Source organism: Tasmannia lanceolata, unplaced genomic scaffold (assembly GCF_043159265.1).
Source record: "Tasmannia lanceolata isolate RefF3 unplaced genomic scaffold, GAP_Taslan_0.1 ptg000023l, whole genome shotgun sequence".
Taxonomy (NCBI): domain Eukaryota; kingdom Viridiplantae; phylum Streptophyta; class Magnoliopsida; order Canellales; family Winteraceae; genus Tasmannia; species Tasmannia lanceolata.
The window spans coordinates 26,914,111-26,938,677 of NW_027518700.1; the positions used below are offsets into that span (position 1 = coordinate 26,914,111).

General features: G+C 40.8%; 2 protein-coding genes, 1 non-coding gene and 1 pseudogene across 4 annotated transcripts; 3 read left to right on the forward strand and 1 right to left on the reverse strand.

Moving 5' to 3' along the window:
- Positions 1-6,294: 6,294 nt before the first annotated feature.
- LOC143856844 (small nucleolar RNA R71) lies at positions 6,295-6,401 on the reverse strand. Its single transcript, XR_013238388.1, has one exon. It is a non-coding gene; the product is annotated as a small nucleolar RNA R71 (small nucleolar RNA).
- A 778-nt stretch (positions 6,402-7,179) lies between these two features.
- Positions 7,180-9,298, forward strand: LOC143855975 (uncharacterized; annotated as a pseudogene).
- A 4,562-nt stretch (positions 9,299-13,860) lies between these two features.
- Positions 13,861-15,447, forward strand: LOC143855976 (uncharacterized). Its single transcript, XM_077366018.1, has 2 exons — positions 13,861-14,400; positions 14,608-15,447. Exons 1-2 carry the CDS (start codon positions 13,861-13,863, stop codon positions 15,445-15,447), a joined length of 1,380 nt encoding a protein of 459 aa, XP_077222133.1.
- Positions 15,448-18,322: 2,875 nt separating this feature from the next.
- On the forward strand, positions 18,323-24,142 carry LOC143856255 (uncharacterized). 2 transcript variants are annotated; one of them, XM_077366419.1, is made up of 4 exons: positions 18,323-18,746; positions 20,605-20,697; positions 23,509-23,652; positions 23,749-24,142. In XM_077366419.1, exons 1-4 carry the CDS (start codon positions 18,525-18,527, stop codon positions 23,788-23,790), a joined length of 501 nt encoding a protein of 166 aa, XP_077222534.1. In that variant the 5' UTR covers positions 18,323-18,524; the 3' UTR covers positions 23,791-24,142. The 2 variants fall into 2 exon arrangements, with proteins under 2 accessions (XP_077222534.1, XP_077222535.1); XM_077366420.1 differs by lacking the exon at positions 18,323-18,746 and adding an exon at positions 19,091-19,726.
- The last annotated feature ends 425 nt before the right edge of the window (positions 24,143-24,567 follow it).

Sequence of the window (24,567 nt, forward strand, 5' to 3'; positions counted from 1 at the left end):
TTTTGATCCCCGAAATATGTCTGAGAGATTATGAATGATTTCCTGAATTTTGGAAAACCTGCTAAATTTAGAATTTCTCAGAGGTTTCGCTTAATTTGGAAATTCTAAGTGTTGAGGGCATTTTGGTTATTTTCAGTGGATACCAAATGATCATGTTTAATATTACTCACCGAAAGGACCCAATTTTAAAAGTTTCTATTTTTGAAGTTTGACTACAAAGACTTTCCATTTTTAATTTTTCCCTTTAGAGGTGAATCAATCTGAGGGTATTTTGGTCGCATTTGGATGTCTAACAGTCAAATAGGGGCATTTTGGTCCGAAAAGTTGTTTTCCAAAAAAGATGGTCCGATCATGTGTGAGGGATGCACCACAAATGTCAAATGGGTTGGGTCCATATATAGAATGTTGAATTTAGAAAGATTTTATTGAATTTTTACAGAAAAACCCGAAACCCGTGTGAAATGGCCCATTGGGCTAAAGCCCGCAAAGATGGAGCTCATGTGGGTTCACCCATATGGGTCGACCACCATGGTGGGCGCCCCACATGGTTGACCCACATGAGTTGAGCACCCAACCTTGATGATGTCACAATGGTGACATCATATTTGTTAAAAGAAAAATAAAAAGAATAAAAAAAGAAAAGAAGGAAAGAAGGAAAAGAGGAATGATTGCTTAAAAAGGTTTTTTTTCCAAAGAAGCAATGTGGAATGATAATAGCATATCTTGATTGACAAGAAATTAAGATTGGAATCAAATCCAATTTGGAAACAAGAAAGAAAGAAAGAAAGCAAAAGGGAAAAATTGGAAACAAGCCAAAAATGAGAGCTCTCACATTGGAAACTACTATTTCTCTCTTAACCTTAGCTTTTTTTGTATAAAAATCAAAGCAAACAATCCTAGAAAAGAGGAAAAAAATCCAAATTCGTTCATTTTCTCTCTCCTTCAAAGAAAATTTTTTTTTCTCTCTCTTGAAGTGTGTTCATATCTCTCAAGTGTTCTTCACAAAAGGACTTCTTGAATTCATTTTTCTTCTTCAACAAATCACAGATCAATGATCTTTGGGGTGTTCTTTGGGTCTTCTTCATCATATAAAAGAGTGCGACAAAGCGTATACCTCGGATCTACGCACCCTAGAGACAAGGAGCGCGATCAACGGTAGGATCTTTATCTTTGTAATATCAAAAGTAGAAAAGCATGCTAGGGTCTTACTTTTGGTAGATCAAATCAATGAATTTTTCCTTGAAATTTCAGTATGTTATAATATAGATTATAAGTTTTCAAAATTCAAAATTTCACCAAAAAAATTGAACTTCCTCCATTTAATAATGATTTTCTTTCGTTTTTTATTCAATATGGATTTCAATCGGATTATCAAAGCAAGTGTTAGAAAACATGGATTTATTTTAAAAATGATATTTTTTGGGATTTCTATAAAATAAAATACTACTGGAAACTTAATTTCCAACCATGGTTCGGCCGTTTTATTTTTCATTCCATTTTTCAAAGAATAACCCTGAAAAGGGTTATTTCTTGATGAATGGAGCCAAAAGTATATCAAATCATGTTCAAATTTAGTGAAAGTTTGTTTCCAGTAGTTTTACATGGTTTTTATATCACCCAAAATTTTCATATTTTTTGGAGTTTGTTTAATCAGATTATTAATTATTTTAAATTTCGGCTATTTTTAATAAATACCAAATCATTTTAAAATTTGATGAAACTTTCCAGAATTAAAGCCTAATAATAAATGGAAGTTTCCATTGAAAAATATTTCAAAAACAAATATGGTTTTTACTGTTTTCTAATCGCTTCCCCGTTTTACGTGCCATAATTTTTTTTCTTATTAAATTAATATATTTTTAAAATTTTTCTTTACAAACCAGTAACTTTGGTTACTGGAATGTTAGAGAAATATTTTCAACTAATTTTGCAAAGATTTGATAAGATTTTACAATTTATCTTAATAAACGGGTTTTAACGCCTAGGAAACAAATTGATCTCTTATATTTAAAAACCAATTTCATGGAGGTGATTTAAGTTTTAAGTTTTGAAATTTTGATAATAAATTCTATAATATATTATATATCTACTTGAATTTTTCATTTGATTTTAGGATACCATTAGGTTTGCTTTTTAAGTAATTCTTTGGTTTCATCTGATTTTTGTGTGAGTTTAAATGGGCATCAAATCGTAATAAAAATCCATGAAAATAATACAGTAGTCTAAGATCATGATTATCTTTATACTGTAAGAGTTTAAGTTGATTTGAAATTGATATGCTATAGGTTGCTGTGTTAATCTATAATCTGATTTAAATTTTGAAATATCAGAAATTGATATCTAATCTTAATGATAATTCATGCAAATATTTCAGTATGTTTTATTCATCTATATCTTTATTCTGTAAAAGTTTGGAGTAATTTAAAAGTGATATGATACAGGTTGTTGTGTTAATCTATAATCTGATTTGGATTTTGAAAAATCAGGAATTGATATTTAATCTTAATGATAATTCATTAAAATTTTCCAGTAAGCCACAATCATCCATATATTGTTACTGAAAAAGTTTCAACTGATTTGGAGTTTGATTGCTTAGGGTTACTGTGTATTCCTAGCAATCTGGTATTAATGATATTAAATCACAATTTAATAGCAAATCAATACAAAAGTCAGTAAAAATCTCCAAAAAACCTTAACTTTTCATCATAAATTTAATCCCTAACTTTTTTAAACAGAAACCTTAGGGTTCATAGATTGCCTTTGTAAATTGGCTATGCTGTGACAATTTAACTGCCGAGATCGTAACCATAATCGTATACTAATTGCGATTAATCCTGCATAATTGGAGTGCGTAAATTATAGTATGATATTGGCTCCGAGGTCTACTGTCCACGGAAATCCTGAGAAATATGCCAGGCAATAAGATACTATAATTTACGTGCTAAATTATACAAGTGTTGAGAGCACGATTCCCTTCCATGGTTGCGATTCAAGGCCGAAGCTTGCGAACCATAGAGCCTTTGGTATTCCTTAGAGGTTTAGGAACAGAAAATCCTTGAAATCTGAAAATCATTAACTTCAACAAATTGAATCAATTCATATCATGTCTTTCGGAACCTTTGGATTGCGGTTTCCATCATAAGAACCATTAGAGCCCTATTTAGGAACACTTACGTCATGTCGTGTCCTAAGTTTTAAGGAGTCCTAGAGTTAGGAGTCTAGCCTCATCACGGGCGTTTGCTATGGATAGCAACCGTGCCATAAATCTAGTTACACTAGTCATCCAATTTTTTCCTACGACAAGCCTAGTTACCTAGGATGTAGGTTAACCTGTATTAGTCTAAGGGACAATTTGCACTTAGATAGGATCATATAGCATCTTAGATGAGGTCCTAGGATAATAAAATCGTCCACTTGAATTAAATAACTTCTCTTAAAACTGTTGAAACAGTCAATCCAGTCTAGATCGGTGTCTTAGATGAGTTACTCATAAGTAGCTTAGTTCAGGTGCACCGAACTACGTCGACTCTGATCCCAGTGAGGCTTGGGTACGTAGGCAGCTTGGATGCTTGATGGCATACCAATCACGAGTCGGCCCCACACACAAATGGTGGCGTTTTGTATATTAGTTTTCTTATAAATTCTTAATTAAAATATGTAGGATTTCCCTCAAATTAGCATTTTAGGAGAACTTTCACTTAGATTGAATTCAAACAAATTAAGAAAGTCAAGCTACACATTTAGGAATTACATTGAAATTAGATCTTAGGATGCATGTCACATAGTTCGCACATTAATATAGAGTTAAATGAGCCATTTAAAAGAAATTCAAAAGAGTTAACTTTTGGAATTGAAGACCGATTATCGGGCAGGAATGGTGCATGTGGTGGTACTCCCCATACCTTCCATTCTCGTAACCAGGTAACGAGTCTAGATCTCTGGTCAATTATGGGTCCTAGATCCCTCATCTAGGTGGCGACTCTGTCACTCTCTTTTGCGTGAAATTCGGATTGTCTTAGTGATCCCAAGTTCACGGAAAAGATGAATTAAATCACACCTTACTAGGCTCGGCAGCTTACCCCTGCCCTTATGGGTACTGGGTTGCACATTTGTTTGCACCCTATGGCTTGGTTGCTGCCTGCTTGGTTGGGTAATTAAAATCAATAATGAAAAGCACACGCCAATCGCGTGGGTACGAGAGACCAAGAGAGAGCGTGGCGGCTCGCGCCCCACCCCTCTCGCGGGATCGGTCCCACATATATATATATATGAGATTTTATATGGTTTCTAATATATGCATAACCATGCTATTTTGTCTTGTAGCAAAATCTCAACCCATATTGCTACGTTAGAAAGTCAAAAAAGAACAGAAGAGTTACCAAAAGGGAGTAAAAGGTTGGTGAAATTGTGAAGAGAAAAAAAGGAAGTTTGTCATTACCAACAAATGATGGAATTTCAGAAATTGCCAAAGACAGGTGGGGTTCCCAAAAATACAAAAGATGCCAAAATTGTGCATTTTCTTGGAGATGAAAATAGAATGGGAAGAAAGCTACATATTGGAGCGAAGAAGACATTCTCTGGATTCTCTCTTTCTCTCTACTCTCTCTTTACTCTCTTGTTCTATCTTTTTCTTTTTCAAGTTCTTTTTCCATCTCTCACATCATCTACCTCCAAGGCCATTCCAACTCCAATCATGGGTGACACAAGAAAGGAGAAAGCCTTGTCTCAGGCTTAGAAGACAAAAGAATAAGTTTTTATTTTTGTTTTATTTAACTTTCAGATTTTATTTATGTAATTTGTCTTAAGTTTAATTAGTGAAAGCATCTCTCTGTAGTTTTCTTTTTAATTTGTGATTGATGGCTCTTCTTCCTCTCTCATCCCTCTCTTCTATTTTATCTTTTTTTCTTCTTTTTTCATGAACAACTAAATCCTAGTTACTTAAGGTTTAGTTGAAGCCATGGGGGAGGAGAAAAATATTCAATTAATTCCATCCAAACTTTTTGTAAGAATTATGTAGGGTTTTGTTTTTGTACAAATCCCAATCATCATGCCATTGGCTTTCCCCTTTCGTATGGATGATTGTTGATTAACCAAAGATTAAATTCTATATAATTAATATAAATTAGAGGGTTAATTCGATTAAGATACTCATAAATAATGGCCTGTTTTAGATCTTATTATTTATTGACTAATTAGTTGGATTTTCAACCTAATTCAAATTATTGTTTTAATTAATCAATTTTATTCAAACCCATGGTGGATTCTAACCCTAAGTACTCTTTTATATTAAATTAAGATTTTTACACTATTCCAAATTACTTTTGCAATTTTCCAATTTACTTAAGCCCTTAGAATTTGATTTTCTAATTAGATTAGATAAGTTGTTAATAGAGATCATTAGAATTTTGGTACACTTTGCCTAAATTAAGATTTTCAAATCGCAATCTTATTTGTGTTCGATTCATAAATTGTTTAGAATACAAATTTATAGAAATTGTTGGCTCCGAGGTACGTCCACGGAAATCCTGAGTAAATGCCAAGCAACATATATCATAGTTTATATTCTAAGTTATACAAGAATAGGATTTATAAACAAGATTTCTCTTTCCTGAGTTCGACCCGATCTGTGCACTTGCGGTTATTTTTTAAATCACAATCAAGGTTTTGGCACCGTTGCCGGGGAAGAAAGTCACAATTAGTGTCTTAATTATTCGGAGTGTTTTAGTTTAGTAGCTATTTTTAGTATTATTTTTTTCTGGTTTCTTGCCTATCCTTCTCTCTAACTTGGTTCTTTTTGTGTTTAGAAGTGCAGGTTGGGTGCGTAACACGGCCAATCGATTAGAAATAACTAACCGGTCAGAGATGGCGGACGACATCGAACCAATTCATGGAAGAGCGCCAAATCAAGTAGTCATGGCGGAAGAACAAGAACCGCCCAAAACCTTACGCAATCCTTTCTATCCAGCCCGAACCGTGCAACCTTCTTGCATTAGATTGCCAGTTGCGCAGGGTAATAATTTTGAGCTTAAATCGCATTTTATTTCCATGCTTCCTCATTTTCATGGCCTCCCTTCAGAGGATGCATATTTATTTTTGCGTGAGTTTAAACAACTGTGTGCGTTGATTAAACAACAACAACTTTCCGATGATGCGTGAAAGTTGCACTTTATTACTTTTTCACTCAAAGAGGGAGCCAAAACATGGCTCTATGGCTTACCAACGAACTTCATCTTCACTTGGGAGGAGTTCACAGTCATTTTCTTAAAGAAATGTTTTCCTTTACATAAGACTAACAAGCTTAGGAACGATATTTTGAAATTTAAACAAAAGTCATTAGAGTCGTTCTCTAAGTTTATGGAGAAATTCAAGGATCTAGTCCAAGAGTGTCCTCACCATGGTTTAGATTTGTGGCACTTGTGCCAAATAGTATATGAGGGCATTGATTACCAAACAAAGCAATTACTTGAGTCCATGTGCCCTACCAGGTTCACATATTTCACAGATGACAACCTTGCATGGAATTTCTTGCTTGATTTGGCAGAAAAACACGTGAGTGGGAATCCACTCAAGAAGGTGAGAGAGCCACCGCAAGCAAGGGATTCTTTATTGAGGGTACCGTGGCCAAGGAGGCCCAACTTGATAGCCTAATTAAAAGGCTAGAAGCGATAGTTGTCAAAGGACATTCAGAGGTCCATCAAATTGCACATTGTGTTCCCATGTGTAGTTGGTGCCAAGCCACGGACCATGTCATGGAAAAGTGCCCAACTCTTGCAAAGTTTGGTAGTTCTACGGAGAATGTGAGTGCTCTTTATGCTAATAATCCTTATTCTAGCACTTATAATTCGGGATGGAGAAATCATCCCAACTTTTCTTGGAGTCAAGGTGTGCCATCCAATTTCCAAGGTTAGGGCCAATTCGGCCAACCTAGGCCCACCTTCCCTCCCACTTTTGTTCGACCACCCCCTCCCCCTCCTACCTTCCAAAAGTCCATTCTAAATAGTGTTTCAAATCATCCCTCACCGGGTTTTCAAAAACAAGGAGAGTCGGCCCGCATTGCATCTTTAGAGAAAAACATGGAGCTTCTAATGACTCATGAGTACCTTCATGACGGGCCAACACAACTTAGAAAAGCAAATTTCTCAGCTTGCTACGGCCCTAAGTGAAAGGGAAAAATGAAAGATGCCGAGTCAACCCATTCCTAACCCAAGGAATGTGGCCATGAATGGGAATCAACAACCACAGGTAAATCAGTTGACTCCCATGCAACCAAACTTGCCGCAGCAAGATCCTTCAAACCAATGTAATGCAGTTTATGCTTTGAGAAGTGGAAAAGAATACCAAAAAGAGGAGGGCAGCACCGAACCTTCTAAAATTGCTCAAGATCTTCCAAAGGAGGTAAGTGAAGAACCTTCCTCCACAGGCTCAAAAGAAGAGCCCAAACAGGTAAGTACAGAAGAGGTAACTTCTCCTCCTAAAAAGGATTACATTCCTAAGGCTCCTTTCCCAAGGAGACATGCTAATAATAAGAAGATAGATCAAATTGATAAAGTTTTGAATATTTTTAAACAAGTACATGTAAACATACCATTGCTTGATGCCATTTCCCAAGTCCCTACTTACACTAAGGTGTTGAAAGATCTATGTACACAAAAGAGAACAACGAATGTGCCCAAGAAAGCTTTCTTGGCCGCAAACGTTAGTTCTATTTTGTCTCATCAATTGGTAGCGAAGTACAAGGACCCGGGATGTCTCACTATATCATGTACTATTGGAAACACTCAAATTGATCATGTCTTGTTAGATTTGAGAGCAAGTGTGAACCTCATACCGTTTTCGGTTTTCAAGCAACTAGGAATAGGTGACCTCAAACCTACGACCATCACACTCCAATTGGCGGATAGATCCATTAAGACACCCAAAGGTATGGTTGAGGATGTCCTAGTAAAAGCAGGTGATTTCTTATTTCCTGTGGATTTTGTGGTTTTGGACACGGAGCCGGTTGTTGATAACAAGGACCAAATCCCTATCATTCTTGGTAGGCTGTTCCTTGCTAGTAGCAATGCTCTCATTAATTGTAGAAACGGGTTATTGAAATTGTCTTTTGGAAACACTTCGGTTGATTTCAATGTATTTCGTTTAGGTAAGCAACCTAATTTTCATGAAGAAATCAATATGTTACATTCTTTTCCTAATGATATCGTTACTAATTTTTAAATTGATTTTGATGTAGGTTTCCAAAATTGCTTGGAGGAGCTAGGAGAAGATGGAGGAAGCGACTTCTTTGCCGATGCGCTTGCCATTCAAGAGACAGAGCCGGTGGGACCCTTAGCAAAGTCACTTCCAAAGCCTTCTATTGATGAGGCTCCACAGCTGGACTTAAAGCCTCTCTCTTCTTCTTTACGTTATGCATTTTTGGGCGATAACTCTACTTTACCTGTAATAATTGTTGCAGACCTCACCTCTACTCAAGAGGAGGAACTTTTGATGTTATTAAAAGATAATAAAGAAGCTATAGGATGGACGATGGTCGACATCAAAGGGATTAGCCCCTCCATAGTCCAACATCACATTCACCTCATTGAGGGTTCCAAGCCTTCAAGGGAACCTCAAAGGAGGGCTAATCCCGTGATGAAAGAAGCCATCCAAAAAGAGATCTTAAAGTGTTTGGACAATGGGATAATTTATCCCATATCGGATAGCCAATGGGTAAGTCCCGTTCAAGTAATCCCTAAGAAGTCGAGAGTCACGGTTATACAATCTGCCACTAATGAGCTCATACCTACTCGGATTCAAACCGGACGGCGGGTTTGTATAGACTACTGGAAGCTTAATGCGGCTACTTGGAAGGATCACTTCCTCTTACGTTTTATTGACCATTCGCATGCCTTTTGGGTTGTGCAATGCTCCGGCAACTTTCCAAAGGTGCATGATGAGTATCTTTTCTGATATGGTGGAGACCTTTTTGGAGGTCTTTATGGATGATTTTTCTATTCACGGTGATACTTTTGCCGAATGTTTACATCACCTCAAATTGGTCTTAGAAAGGAGTAGAGAAAAGAACCTTGTCCTCAATTGGAAAAAATGCCATTTCATGGTTAAAGAGGGCATAGTTCTAGGACATGTCATTTCAAAAGATGGGATCAAGGTAGACAAGGCTAAAGTGGACCTCATAGTCCATCTTCCACCACCCAAAAATGTAAGGGATATCCGAGCATTTTTGGGTCATGCAGGCTTTTACCGGCGCTTTATCAAGGATTTTTCAAAAATTGCTACGCTCTCTTACCATGCTATTAGCTAAAGATCAAAAGTTCGAGTTCTCTAAAGAGTGCCTCGATTCATTTGAGCGCTTAAAAAATGAGCTCACTATGGCTCCCATTATTCAAGCACCCATTTGGATCGAGCCCTTTGAAACTATGTGCGACGCTTCAGACTTTGCAATTGGGGCCGTGTTAGGCCAACGTTTTAATAAATTCCCCATGTATTATGCGAGTAGGACTTTAAATGATGAACAGCTCAACTACACTACTATCGAGAAATAATTTCTAGTGGTTGTGTTTGCATTAGAAAAGTTTAGGTCCTGCTTGATTGGATCGCATGTGATTATATATATGAACCATTCGGCAATTCAAGTACCTCGTGGGAAAGAAGGATGCAAAAGGTCGCCTCATTAGGTGGGTTTTGCTTCTTCAGGAGTTTGACTTAGAGATAAGAGATAAGAAAGGTACGGAGAACTTGATTGCCGATCATCTATCCAGACTCCCTAATGCAAAGGATGATGAGCGTTCGATTAATGAGAGCTTTCCGGATGAGCAGTTATTGGCAGTTTCAAGTGAACCATGGTATGCAGACATCGTGAATTATCTAGTCCCGGGTGAGACACCTTCTCATTGGTCCACCCAAGACAAATACCGATTCCACTCGCAGGTAAAGTACTTTTTTCTGGGAAGACCCCTACTTATTTAAAACTTGTTCCGATCAAATTATTCGTAGGTGTGTCCCTGATCATGAGCAACATTCCATTCTATCTTTTTGCCATGATCAGGCATGTGGTGGCCACTTCGGTCCGAAGAAAATCACACATAAGGTTTTGGAGTGCAGATTTTATTGGCCTAATCTCTTTAAAGACTCATTTGACTTTTGTAAGTCCTGTAAATCATGTCAGTCTTTAGGAAAAATTACTAAAAGAAATATGATGCCCCTCAATCACATTCTAGTTGTAAAGGTTTTTGAGGTGTGGGGTATCAATTTTATGGGCCCGTTTCCAAATTCGTTTGGGAATTTGTATATTTTGCTTACAGTTGATTATGTGTCCAAGTGGATTAAAGCCGTGGCATGCAAATCCAATGACCACAAGGTGGTGGTGAAGTTTTTAAAGAAAAATATCTTGTCTCGCTTTGGTACACCACGGGCTGTAATTAGTGATAGGGGCACACACTTTTGTAATAAATCATTTGAGTCGCTTATGAGGAAATACGGCATTACTCATAAGTTGGCTACCCCCTATCACCCACAAACAAGTGGTCAAGTAGAAGTTTCAAATAGGCAAATCAAGCAAATTTTGGAGAAGACGGTTAATCCTAACCGCAAGGATTGGTCCATTAGATTAGCGGATGCCTTGTGGGCTTATAGGACGGCATATAAGACTGATCTTAGTCAGTCTTTATACCATCTTATATATGGAAAGGCTTGTCATCTTCCTGTAGAGTAAGAGCACAAAGCTTTTTGGGCAATAAAGAAGCTCAACTTTGATTTGTCTTCTGCAGGTGTTCAAAGAAGATTACAACTTTTCGAATTGGAGAAATTGTGCAATGAAGCGTACGAGAATGCAAAGATCTATAAAGAGAAGACCAAAGCCTTTCATGACAAATACATAGTGCGGAAAAGATTCAATGAAGGTGACAAAGTCTTGCTCTACAATTCACGCTTGCATCTTTTTCCAGGTAAGTTGCAGCCTCGATGGGATGGACCATACATTGTGCATAAAGTTTTCTCCCATGGTGCGGTCGAGGTTCTTAATCCGTGCAAGGGTGAGTTATTTAAAGTTCATTGTCAAAGATTAAAGCCGTTTATTGAGTTGTCAAAGTCGAATGTGGAAGAGGTCATGGATCTCCATGAACCTTCCTATTCGAATCCTACCTAAGAGAATATGGTATGTACCCTCCTTTCTATTTTTGGTCCTCATGTTTTTATTTCTTTTTTTGCATGCATTGAGGACAATGCATAATTCAAGTATGCAGGGGTAGTCTTTAGAAACTTTCATTTTCTTGTCTTTTCTATAATTTAAAGTTAGAAAGTTTCTTTTCTTTTTATTTTTGGTAATTTTTCTCAAATTAGAAAGAACTTGGTATTCTTAGAAAGAAAGTTGTTTTCTTATTTTAAGAAAGAAAGTTAGTGGATATTTTAATTTTGAAATCGAAATTTTTTAAAAAGAATACTTTCCTTTCTTAGTTTTGTTTTCTTTTGGAATATTTCTTTTAAAACCATTTGAATAAGAAATAGAAATAGAAACTTGCTTTTTATATGGTATGATGAAAAAGAAAAGAAAGGGTTGAAAAAAAAAAGAATTACCTTTTTATTATAGTTTTGATTTGTAGCCTTTTTTATTTGAGTTATTAAGTCTGAAGGGTTTTTATGCCTAGTTCCTTAAAGCCAACTGGCTTGAGAGCAACTGACTGAAAACTCCATACATGGGTCAATCAGAAAGCTTAATAAATCAAAGCATTGCACGTAATCAAAGGTAAAGCTTGACCTCATATGCATCAATGTCTATGATATATGCAAAAATCGAATGATTAGTCTGGCACTGCTTAGTGCCTGGGTGTCTGGAGCATGCCCTGCATGTCATTCACGCCAAAAGCAGTAGAGAATTATAAAAGTGAGTCTAGTATTAGAAAGTATGGGAAAAATAAAAAGTATGGTGGACCATATAAATTTGCAAATTTTCTACGAAGTTTTCGAATCAAAATTCTTTTATGGTACGATTACATTAGAAGCAAATTTAAGGGAGAAGAGTAGGAAAATTCAAAAGAAGATTCCTTACTTAAAATATTTTTCTAATTTTTCGACTTTGAATAGGATGCAAAGTTTAAGTATGGGGTTATTTGTGTGCTTCTATTTTGAGAAATTTATAAAAGAAAACGGATTGGAAAATTTGTGGCTTTATCTGTAGTGGGATTTTGAAAAGAAAAGTTTAATTTTTGAATTTTGTGTGTATATTCACTGTAAACACTCACGAGACAAAACGCGTCCACTAGGGTAACCTAGGGGTTTAAAGGCTTGTTGCACGTGCTAAGTGCAATCGAGGGGGAAGAATTTGTGAGGTGGCCGGCCAGGATGATCTCAAAAGGAAACAAGAGAGACAAGTCAAAGTATTGTCGGTTCCATAGGGACCACGGGCATGACACCAATAAGTGTCGGCACCTCAAAGAAGAAATCGAGCTGCTAATCAATCGGGGGTACTTAAAAAGGTATGTTAAAAATAACGACGACGGAAGAGAGCGCAGGGGAGAAGCCCTCATCGCCAAAGCCCTCGACGACCCCCGTCATCTCCTGTGCGGAACAAATCTCTTCCCTTGGCAAGCCCACGGCCCGAGGTGCGCCGATCCCAGCCTAATGGGGTCATAAACACCATTATGGGGGTACCAGCCGCCGGAGGTACATCATCAAGCGCTCGAAAGGCCTATGCGCGCAGAGTCAATGCCGTGCATACAGACAGCAAAAAGATGAAGACAGAGAATGAGATCTCCTTCTCAGATGCAGATCTCGACAACTTGATACTGCCCCATGACGATGCCCTGGTCATAACTATGCTCGTCGCTAACCGGGAGTTAAAGAAAATCCTTGTCGATAACGGGAGTTCAGCCGACATACTCTACTACCATGCTTTTAGCTAGCTGATGATAGGAGATGACCACTTGAAGCCGGCAAACTCCGATTTGTTCGGTTTCTCAGGAGAAATTGTTAAAGTGGAAGGGCAGATTGAACTCCCAGTCCTCGTAGGGGAACCGCCCTGTCAAGCTTTCACAATGGTCAACTTCCTGGTAGTGAGGGCCACTTCGGTCTATAACGCTATCTTGGGATGACCCGGCCAGAACCTCATCTGGGCCGTTGCCTCAGCATATCACCAGAAAATGAAGTTTATAACGCCAAACGGCGTGGGAGAAGTCAGAAGAGATCAACCACAGTCCAGAGAGTGCTATGCCATGGCACTCAAAGGCAAAAATGCATCACAATCGTTGCCGATTGAGCTACTTGATCCGAGAGACAAAGCCCAGGTGAATGAACCAGCCGAAGACCTCATCTCCATTCCTCTGTGCGAAAGCGATAGCGAGAAGGTCATTCAAATCGGCTCCTCCTTAGACAGTAGCACCCGGCAGAACCTCACCCAGTTTCTTCAGGACAACACAGACGTCTTCGCATGGGCTCCCGCAGACATGCCTGGATAGATCCGGAGATCAGCACGCACAGACTCGGTGTTTACCCTACCTGTAGACCTGTGAAGCAAAAGAGGAGACACTTTGCCCTGGAGAGGCGCCAAGCGATCAAGGAAGAAGTGGAGAGGCTCTTGAGGGCTGACTTCATTCGAGAAATTCAATATCCGGACTGGCTGGCTAACGTGGTCCTGGTAAAGAAAGCCAACGGGAAGTGGAGGACCTGTGTTGACTTCACCGACCTAAACAAAGCCTGTCCCAAGGACGGTTATCCACTCCCAAAGATCAATCAGTTGATAAACGTCACCGCTGGTCATGAAGTTCTGAGCTTCATGGACGCCTTTTTCGGATACAATCAGCTCAGGATGTATGAATCAGATATACCAAAAAATCCTTTGTAACGGACCAAGGAACCTACTGTTACCGTGTTATGCCCTTCGGTCTGAAAAATGCCAGAGCAACATACCAGAGGCTTGTAAACAAGCTCTTCAGAGAACAGATTGGGCGCAACATGGAAGTATACGTGGATGATATGCTGGTCAAGAGCCAGAGCGTGAAAGATCATGTTTCCGACCTGAAAGAGACGTTCCAGGTCCTAAAAGAGCATAACATGAAACTTAACCTGACAAAATGTAGTTTCGGTGTTGGCGCTGAAAAATTCCTAGGATTCATGGTGAGCCAAAGAGGAATAGAAGCAAATCTAGAAAAGATCAAGACAGTAGTGAAGCTCACTCCACCAAAAACTATTAGAGAGGTGCAGCAGCTAACCGGAATGATTGCTGCATTGGGACGCTTTGTCTCAAAATCTGCAGAAAGATGCTTGCCTTTCTTCAACCCAGTAAAGGGAATCAAAACAGCACCTTGGACACCGGAGTGTCAAGTTGCGTTCGAGGAGCTGAAGCAGTACTTATGCTCCCCACCGTTGCTGACTAAACCGGAACTGAGAGAAGAGCTACTCCTGTACCTATCGGTAAGTCCTTTGGTACTGGCGGCCGTGCTAATTTAAGAGGAGCACAACCAGCAGAAACCAATCTAATATGTCAGTAAGGTCCTACATGATGCTGAGATCAGATACCAGCGAGTAGAAAAGTGGCCTATGCTCTCATCATGGCGGCCAGAAAACTAAGGCCATATTTTCAAGCCCACACAATAAAGTCTTAACCGATCAACCACTCAGACAGGTTCTCCACAAGCCGGACACCTCAGGGCGACTTGTGAAGTGGGCGTGGAGCTGAGCGAATTCGATATCCAATATTTGCCCAGGCCGGCGATAAAAGCCCAAGTGCTAGCAGACTTCGTAGCTGAGTGCACCATCCCCCGGCAAAGCATCGCGCCCGAAGCTGTCCAAACTCCGGTAGTTGAAGAGATAACTACACCCTGGGAGCGAGAAGGAGTTGAAACTGAACCTGTAAGAACAGAAAGCATCCACACACCAGCAGAGCAGAATCCGACGTCCGATGAGCCGCTCTGGGAAGTATATGTGGACGGGTCTTCAAACAAGACTGGTTGTGGGGCCGGCCTGGTTCTCATATGGCCTGAAAACTTTGTTCTGGACTACGCACTAAGGTTCGGATTCCGTGCGTCCAACAACGAGGCAGAATACGAGGCTCTCATTGCCGGAATGAACCTAGTGGCCCAGACCCGTGCCAAAAGGCTGAAGGCGTATTGCGACTCCCAACTGGTCACGAACCAGATCCAAGGAGTCTACGAGGCCCGCGACGAGCGCATGATTAAATACCTTTCCAAGGTCCGCCAGCTAGCCAGCAAATTCAAAAGCTTCGAGGTCGCCAGAATCCCGAGAACAGAAAATGCGAAAGCAGACATGCTATCCAAACTAGCAGCATCCGGTTACACCGGTCTCGGGAATATATGTATGGAGTTTCTGAAGAAGTCCAGTATTGATAATGAGGCCGTGGAAATAATGCAGGTCGAGCGTGAGCCATGCTGGATGGACGAGATCACGATTACCTGCGTAGTGGGAAGCTTCCTGAAGGAAAGAAGGAAGCCCGAAAAGTGATACAGAGAGCAGCAAGGTTTTCCCTAGATGGTGAGAGCCTGTGCAAAAGGTCATACACCCTTCTGTACCTAAAATGCCTCCGGCCAAGCGATGCCGCATACACTCTACAGGAAACCCACGAAGGAATTTGCGGAGAACACTTAGGGGGCAAGGCCCTCACCATCAAAGTACTGTTGAGAGGCCTGTACTGGCCAACTTTGAGACGAGACGCCCTGGACCTAGTCAAAAAGTGTGAGAGATGCTAAAAATTCTCTCCCACCATACATCAACCGGCTGTACCAATGGCCCCAATCATCTGTCCACTCCCCTTCGCAGTATGGGGGATGGACATTTTAGGCCCCATTCCGCCAGCATCAGGGAGACGTGAGTTTGTCGTAGTCGCGATAGACTACTTTACCAAATGGGTGGAGGCTGAACCTCTAGCCCAGATCACAGAGAAAAATGTGCAGACCTTCTTTTGGAAGTCCGTTGTTTGCAGATTTCGGGGGTCTTGATAACTGACAACGGCAGGCAGTTCGATTGCCGGAACTTTCAAAAATTCTGCTCAGACTTGAAAATCGAACAAAGGTTCACCTCCGTGCTCAACAGCCCAGCCCAGAATGAATGTGGTGGACGCCTCAGCAGCGTCACTACCTTCACTCGCCTCTGCCCAGTAGAAGCTGCCCGTTTGGACCGGGGTGGTGTTTAAGTCTAAAATCACCTCGTCCTCGCTATCTACGGGCTCATCAAGAGCAACTACGCTAATACTAGGGCTTGCCATATAGGGGCAGGGAATCTTGGTCGAATTGATTTGGGTCCTCTCCGACGAACTAGACCCTGCACTGCTAGAAGATGCGGACTCCCATGAAGAGGACCTAGAACCGGACTCAGAACTAGTAGTATTATCAGACATGAAGGACGCAGAAAAATAATCAAATAAAGACGCGTTAAAGGAAATTACCGATCAAAAGGGAGGCTCCTATTTCACGAGTCACAAGCTACCAGAGCCGGACAGGCAGAGCAAAAGGAGGCAGGAGTAAAAAGTGAAAGTGAAAAGTGAAGGGTGAAAACCTCTTCTTATAGTCTTGAGGCTTGAGGCGGTTCGTGTTCACGAACCGGTGGTGCCACGTGTCCCTCATTAATGAAGGGCACACACCACGAGGCAAGTATGCGTATACGTATAAGGGTACGTATAATACGTACGTATATAGACTACATATACACCTTCTATGTATATGCGTACAGGGCGGATGCATAAAATCTTCGAAGTGTTTGGGCGCGGAGAATCTTCCAAGTGTATAGCTGCGGAATATCTTCTAAGTGTTTGTGCTCGTCCCAAGACGGCCAAGATATGACGCGTTCCATAAAACGACAAAAATCTGGTCGTCCCAAGCCGGCCAGGATATGACACGTCTCACAAAATGACAAAAATCTACTCGTACCAAGCCGGCCAGGATATGACGCGTTTCACAAAACGACAAAATTCTGGTCGTCTCAAGCCGGCCAGGATATGATGCGTCTCACAAAACGACAAAAATGTGCTCGTCCCAAGCCGGCCAGGATATGACGCGTTTCATAAAACCACAAAAATCTGGTTGTCCCAAACTGGCCAGGATATGATGCGTCTCACAAAACGACAAGAATATGCTCGTCCCAAGCCGGCCAGGATATGACGCGTTTCACAAAACGACAAAAATCTAGTCGTCCCAAGCCGACCAGGATATGACGCTTCTCACAAAACGACAAAAATCTGGTCGTCCCAAGCCGACCAGGATATGACGCGTCTCACAAAACGACAAAAATCTAGTCGTCCCAGGCCGCGCAGAAGGCTTGACCGGACAGATTTCATTTCGAGTTTATGGCCGTACAGAAGGCTTGGCCGGACAGATTTCACTTCGAGTTTCTAGCCGTCCCAGGCCGTACAGAAGGCTTGGCCGGACAAATTTCACTTCGAGTTTCTGGCTGTCCCAGGCCGTACAAAAGGCTTGACTGGACAGATTTCACTTCGAGTTTCTGGCCGTCCCAGGCCGTGCACAAGGCTTTGTCGGACAGATTTCACTTCGAGTTTCTGGCCGTTCCAGGCCGTGCAGAATGCCTGGCCAGACAGATCTTTTTACCTTGTATTTCTAGCCATCCCGAGCTGGGCAAAAACTGGCCGGTGCACTTCTTCCCGAACACCGGCTCATCCAACCTCTCATACTTCCTCAAGTCACTACAATGACTTGGAGAACTGGGGGGCAACTGATGGGGTATGAAAAGCAGCAATCAATTAGCTGTCGACATGTGGTTCTCAAAGGGCCCACCACAAATTCATCACCTACCCAAGGGTAGTTTTGTAATCTGCCAAGAGCAGGTAAACCTAAACCCACAAATGGGCCGACACCTATCCTAGCGTAGGTAATTCAACCACCCCAGGGCTCTCTCTATAAAAGGCCCCCTTAGGCTCACAGAGAAGGGTAATAACTTCTAAGTTACCACCTTTAAAGTTTTGGCTCTGCACTTCTGCGCACACTGACTTGAGTATCGAAGGGCCTGTCTGGAGCAACGAGTCCGGGTTGGTCTTCTGACCTTGTGCGCTCTTGTGCAGAGCTTAGTTCCTTCCGTTCAGTTCCTTGGACCCGTCGGATTAGCTCTTATGTCACTGCCGTATCTGTTACCAATTTTAGGCATAACACGCGGGTTATACCACTAGTATATAATTAGATTGTTAGATTGATGGTTTTCATTGACCCTAGCTGATCTGTTCACATCGCATTGCAAAATCGTAGGTGTCCGTATAAGTAAAATTGGAAGATTTTCAAGGGCACGTTGGGCCACTGCACTTTTCCCGCGGCATGTATATTTCTACCCGCGGGAAGCCGAATCCACTTGCAAAAAGGCCAAGATATCATGCAATCCGTATCAAAAACATGCCCCCATCCAGCCTTCCTGTACGGATGGTCCATTGGGTTTTGGATATGGCTCAACAGATATTTTCGTCGAAAAGTCAGTGTACGGCTACAGTTTCCTAGCAAGAGAAAAATATCTCAAAGCTTTATAAATGCCAGGGCGTCTTTCCGCTGAGAAGGGGCAAAGAAATCATCAGAGAAAAGTCAGAGATGGAGAGGCCGAATCGGAGTGACGTTCATCTCTCCCCGGAAGAAGAGGCAAAAAAAGAAGAAGAAGCGCGACACTATTTCGAGGAAGTTGTTCCAAAACGACACACCAAGCCACAGAGGAGCGATTACTCTTCTCAGTACAAGGACGCAGTTGATAGTTACGACCAGAATATCATCCCAGAATTCGTCAAGTTTCAAGATCTCGAGACCAATAATACCCAGGTTTTTTCTCTTTCTTCTTTGTTTGTTTTTAGGTTTGGGAATTAGGGTTTTTTTTTTAATGATTGGGAATTGGGAATTGGGGTTTCTTCTGCAAATTTTATAGGGAAAATTACATTTACACCCCCTCAAGTTTCCATCCACTTCTACCCGTATAGTTTAAAACCTGACAACTACACCCCTCAAGTTTCATTGGGTTTTTTTTAACTGGACGGTGCAAACGGCGCAAGGAAATGACCAAGTTGCCCTCGTCTTCCCAACTGAAAATTAGGGTTTGATTCAAACCCTTGTTTATTTATAAACATATACCCATCTTTCAGCACACCCCCTTTCATATAACAAGAAACAATTAGGGTTTGATTTTGGGCTAGGGTTTTCGAGGAGTGAGCAGCCAACCACCATCTTCAGCCATTCTCATCTCTCCATGGCCGCACCTCGCTAGCAGCCACCATCTCCATCTTCACCCTAGTGCCACAATCACCACCTCTGCAAATCCGACGCACCTCAACAGCCACACCTCTTCACTCACCCCTTTTCCATTTCCATTAACCCATTTCAGTCATCTTCTCCGGCCGTCCTAGCCGGAATCCGGCAAGAGACCACCAATCTTCATCATCTTCATCATCAATTTCATCTCCACCACTCCCATTTTCATCACCATCAAATCCACTTCCACCAGAGCCCATGACCTTCTCCTCTATCACCCCCATTACCTCATCAGACCCTTCATTTACAACCACCTCTTCTTCTTCACAACCACTTTTAAACCCCTTGAAATTTCTATCTACTCTGTTATGGCAGCGGTGGACGAAGGTGGTGAGATGACCTAAGCCACGTTTAGGAGAACGCAGCAAATGGTGCTTCGCACGAGGGGTAAGAGAACCATAAATACTATCCAGGCCAAGCAAAGACTTGACGACCTGACGGTGGCAGTGGCTGGAGGTGGCGGTGGAAAATGGCGAAACCCTAATCCCTCTGCAAATGTGGGTATTTCTGTCCTCAAAATTTTAACTTGAATTGTGGGCACTTTAAGGCTTTTTGACATCAAATCACGTTAAAAGGGGGGCGCATTAGCCTATAAGGGGGTGAAAAGATCATCGCCTTAAATCTATTTAGATATTTGTTATTTTTTCATATGCTCTCTAGTTGTTTAGTGTAGGTTCGTCTTAGTAAGGGTACAACTTGGGTCGGGCTGAGACCAACCCGAACCCACCCGAAGAACCATTTACTCAATTCGAACCCTACCCGACCCAAGTACCAACCCGATGAGTTTCAAGTTTCAACCCAAGGAACCATTTAAATTCAACCTGAATTGGACCCAACCCAGCCCGAGTTTTTAAGCTCTAAATGTTCAAACTAAAACTAAAAAACAATGTGGGGCTTCACTCGGTTTAGGTTGCCCAAGCCCTCGACCCGAACCTGACCCGAAAGATTACCAAACCCAACCTGAAAACCCTACTTTTTTTCGGGTTGAATCCGAAAGTTGCACGCCTAAGTCTTAGAGATAAGGGTTATTTAGATTACTATTGAAAACATATACTTAGCCTTTCTTAAATTTAATGAAGAAATTTATCCCAGAAATCTTTGTGCACAAAAGAGGACCGCCCCTTCTCTCGAAGCGGGTCGAGAAGCTGATCGTCTCTCTTAGAAAATCAATCACGTTGCGTGAACTGATTCGGGTTCATAACATGTATGTCGCCGAAATAGCTAATATGGGCTTTGTTTAGTTAAAGTATGCCTCTTCAAAATGCAGTCCATGCCATGATTGATTTTGCATGTTGACGATATTACCCTTTCTTTTTTGAATTCTAACCGTTGGGGTTAGTGTGTCTAATTCCTTTGTGATTTTTGTGTATTGAAGAAACTGACATACATGGGGAGCGAAGCATCAGAAGAATACGTGGAGACAGATTATTACAAAGATCTCAACTGCGTGGATAAGCAACACCATACGGTATTATCTTACTTACATTACAAACAGTTTAACATTCTCTAAACTCGTCTAATGTTATGTCTAGGGATATTTTTTTCGTTGAAAAGAGGCACATTCCATGTCAAAAGAAGCTTTTCAATTGGATGGATCTTGAGGATCTGATTAGGATTCAAAAAATTATATATCCATATTCAAGATTAATGAGCTTGTCCAAATCTGAATCGATGAATTACATAAATTTGCCTCGCATGTTTGTCATCAATTGGTATAAACCATAAGGATAGGGTTGCAACTTGGGTCGGGTAAAACCCGACCCGAAAATAAAATGGGTCGGGTTTAGAAATCATGGGTCTTGGGTAGGGTCTGGTTTTAAATTGGAAAACCTGACTCAATCTTGGGTAGGGCCGGGTTTAAAGAAAAAAAACCCGAAACCCGACCCGACTCATATGGGTGCACTGTGACTTTCATAAATATCTCTTGAATAAAATAGAAAATTATTTTCCAATATGTTGATGCAATTGTTTTGATTGAGGTGATCATGTATGTTATGTGAAAATATAGTGTCCTTAAAGTTATACACTTGATGACATGAATTTACAATTTTTTGGTGTGAAGATTTGTATTTTTTTTTCTACAATCTTTAAAATTAGTCACTATCCTACGCTAAAAAAATGAAAACCCGACCCAACTCAAGAAACTATCTTGGATAGGGTCGGGTTTAGGAATCTCAGGTTTTCCTTACCCAACCCAACCTGAGATAATTCTCGGGTAGGGTAGGGTTTTGGAAAACCCGACCCTCCTGACCCGAGCTGCACCCCTACATAAGGGTATAATAGTAATTTTATGACAAATGTAAATACTAACTCATTGCACTAGATAATAACATGCCTTGCATAATTTTTGTAAGGGAAATGCTATTTCCACCACTTTTCGAGCATTTCCACCCCCTATAGCTGCTTTTTCCATCAATTTTATAAAATGAAAAATTCCCTTCCTCCTTAGTTATCGAGTCCATTACTCCATTCCATTGTGTCTGAAATGTACAAAATGTTTCGTTCTGTTTCATCTGAAATGACGAAATGTTTTTCTATTCCAATAAACAAACACACAACAAAACTTTCCGCCCATAAATCCGGCCAGCTTTGTTCTGTTTCAGTCCAATCAGGTCTATTTCGTCAGGAATAAACAAAACAGGATGAAACACCCTGCTTCGAATGAAACTGTAGGGATTTTTTTGCAATTTTTAGACTCATTTTTTTGTAGCAATTTTTTTGGGATGCAAATCATTCTCATTGGATGGTCCTAACCATTCGAAGCCTCTCTTTTTTACGAAATTGCCCAACCAATTGGCCAAATTCGAAAAATAATAGAACAAGAGAACACACATTCCAGTCATTAGATTGGATGATTAGGATTGTTAAATATTGTTTCCATCGTCTCTCGATCAATGAGCGGTGATTTGGTTGGGCAAATACAGCCACTGTCATTATATAAATATTGTAGTCATCATCTCTCGATCAATGAGCGGTGATTTGGTTGGGTAAATATAGCCACTGTCATTATACAAATATTCAGTTTTTTTCTTACTATTATGCTCTAAGAAAATAATATGATAGCGGTTGATTACTTGGTGCGGGAGGGGAGGGGAGGGGAGGGGGGTCTGTTAGGTCAGGCTTTGGGACCCGTTAATATGAATTATTTCGTATAATCTCGTTAGTTAATGAGCTATTGCATAAAATAGTAAGGCCCTGCTTGTTTTGGATTTTGAGAAGTGATTGTCAGTCCAAAACTAATTTGAGTCAGATTTTAAGTTTTAAACTCTCACCAGTTCGCAAAATCCAAAACAACCAAGGCCTGCGACTCTTTAGTTTTGCGTGGTTGACTTTGTAACCATCACAAAGTAGATTGGTGCGGTCTAAATCCAGTTTGAGTGCTCAAACGAGTCCTTACTTGAGGTGCTTCGGGGTTCAGAAGGTCTGCAAGAGGGAGGAACCTGCGCTCAAAGACAAAAAGGGTTGAGGCCACCCGGAGTTTGGGAACTCTAGAGTACCCTTCGGCGCTCAAGTCAGCTCTGGAGGTAACACATGGAACTATGCTTACAACAAGAACCCAGGCGTACCTTAACTCTTTCCCCCCTACTTGCCTAGTGTGGGTTTCCCTTTTATATAGATGGAGTTCCCTTGGGATAAGTGGGTACTGTGTAGTCTCGGCAAGAACTGACATTGGTGCCTATGCCGGTGCCGCCGGTCTACTCAGCCTTTTTAGGGTGGCTCTGACCTCAGGCGGGATGTTTCAAGGAGGTGCCCTGATTGGCACTGTTGTTGCTTCTTCCCTAGGCTCGTCGGTGGCTTCTTATTGGCCAATGGGGAGGCATGTGGCCTTTTGCGGTGTCGTGGTGGAGAAGATTGTGGCGCTGGCCTGAAGGGATCATCTTAGTTGGGTGGCGACGTGTCGTGCCAAGGTTCTTGTGGGCCCAAGAGCCACGTGGCACTGTTCGGTTGGTGCCTGCTTTTCGACCCCAACATAGATGATGGGAGAGGAAGAATAGATAAATACCCCATCTTCCATTAAAAACTGACTCGAGAGGGGTTTTAAAAACCTATGAGGATGAAAACTCAGCCCCTGCCATTGCACTGTTGATTTCTTATTGGAAGGAATCGCCGTAGCTTCTTCCCATCGCCTGTTCTCGTGTTTAACCATCTACTGAGTGCAGTTTTTGTTATGCTATTGGCATCTCTGTTTCAAGATGATCTCATAGTCATTCATTTCTCCTATACATTGTTATCATTGAGTGTGCCCATGCAGTAAATCTTCAATTGTCCATTGGTATAGACAGGAACAGGGTTCATCAAGGTAGAGAATGAGAATGCAAATGGCAACTGCTTTTGCTTGGACTCGGTTTCTGATGTTTCCAATTGCCATGGTTCTTGCAAGGGCAACCCGGCAACAAACGAATGGATTCCAACCATGGATACTGTAAGACCAATACACTCTTATGTGTTAGTGCTACATTTAGTTGAATTTTTTTCTGAGTTATAATTCAAATCAGGAATGTGCATCTCTTTGTTTCAGGTAATCCCTGTTTCAGAGAAGCCTAATCGAAGTGAGAATTGAAAAGTCGGATCTTCACGACAGTGGGTTGTGACAGTTTTCCTACATTGTTGCACAAGTTAGATGGATTTTTTAGCACCCTGCATGAGCCCAATTGTTAAACACTTCTAGATATAAATCCAGCAATTAGCATTGTACTGTGTTGTATCATTCATACAAGTGTGCCAAAAAAAAATCATGCATGTGTGCCTGCAATTGTAAGCAATTGCTTGTGGTTGTACTTTCTTTGTGTCTGCGTCATTTCATTCTACAGTTGATGTATATGTAGGGTTTGCCCATGTCTATGATGTTGAACTCTTAGCTCGCCGAATAATTGGTTCCTAAATGATGCAGATAAAATCTTCTCTAGTTTTAATCTTGATGCAAACAAATAAAAACTTTATGTTACGACTAATTATGTATGGATCACTATTAATATAAACCAAGTAGTCAAAATGAATTGAACTTCGTAATCAGAATGTGCATGTTATCTTGGGAGATTAATTTACCTTGAATAGGATGGAGAAAAGGGAAATGCAGTGTGGATATGACGCACAGAAGAAGGGTGGGGAAGGGATTCTTTAACCCTGGTGGGATACCGTAATCTCAAATTGCCCCTAAGGTTTCTACATCCCTGAAAATCAAGATTAAATTGTCCAACATTGATGCGGATGGAAATCACCAAGAATAGTTCTGTTCGTTGGCGTGGAATAAGTTTTTTATTTTTTAATTTATATTTTCGTCATTTTATTTGTACTATTTTTTATTTTTTTTTGAATCAAATTTTGTTCTTTTGGCCTG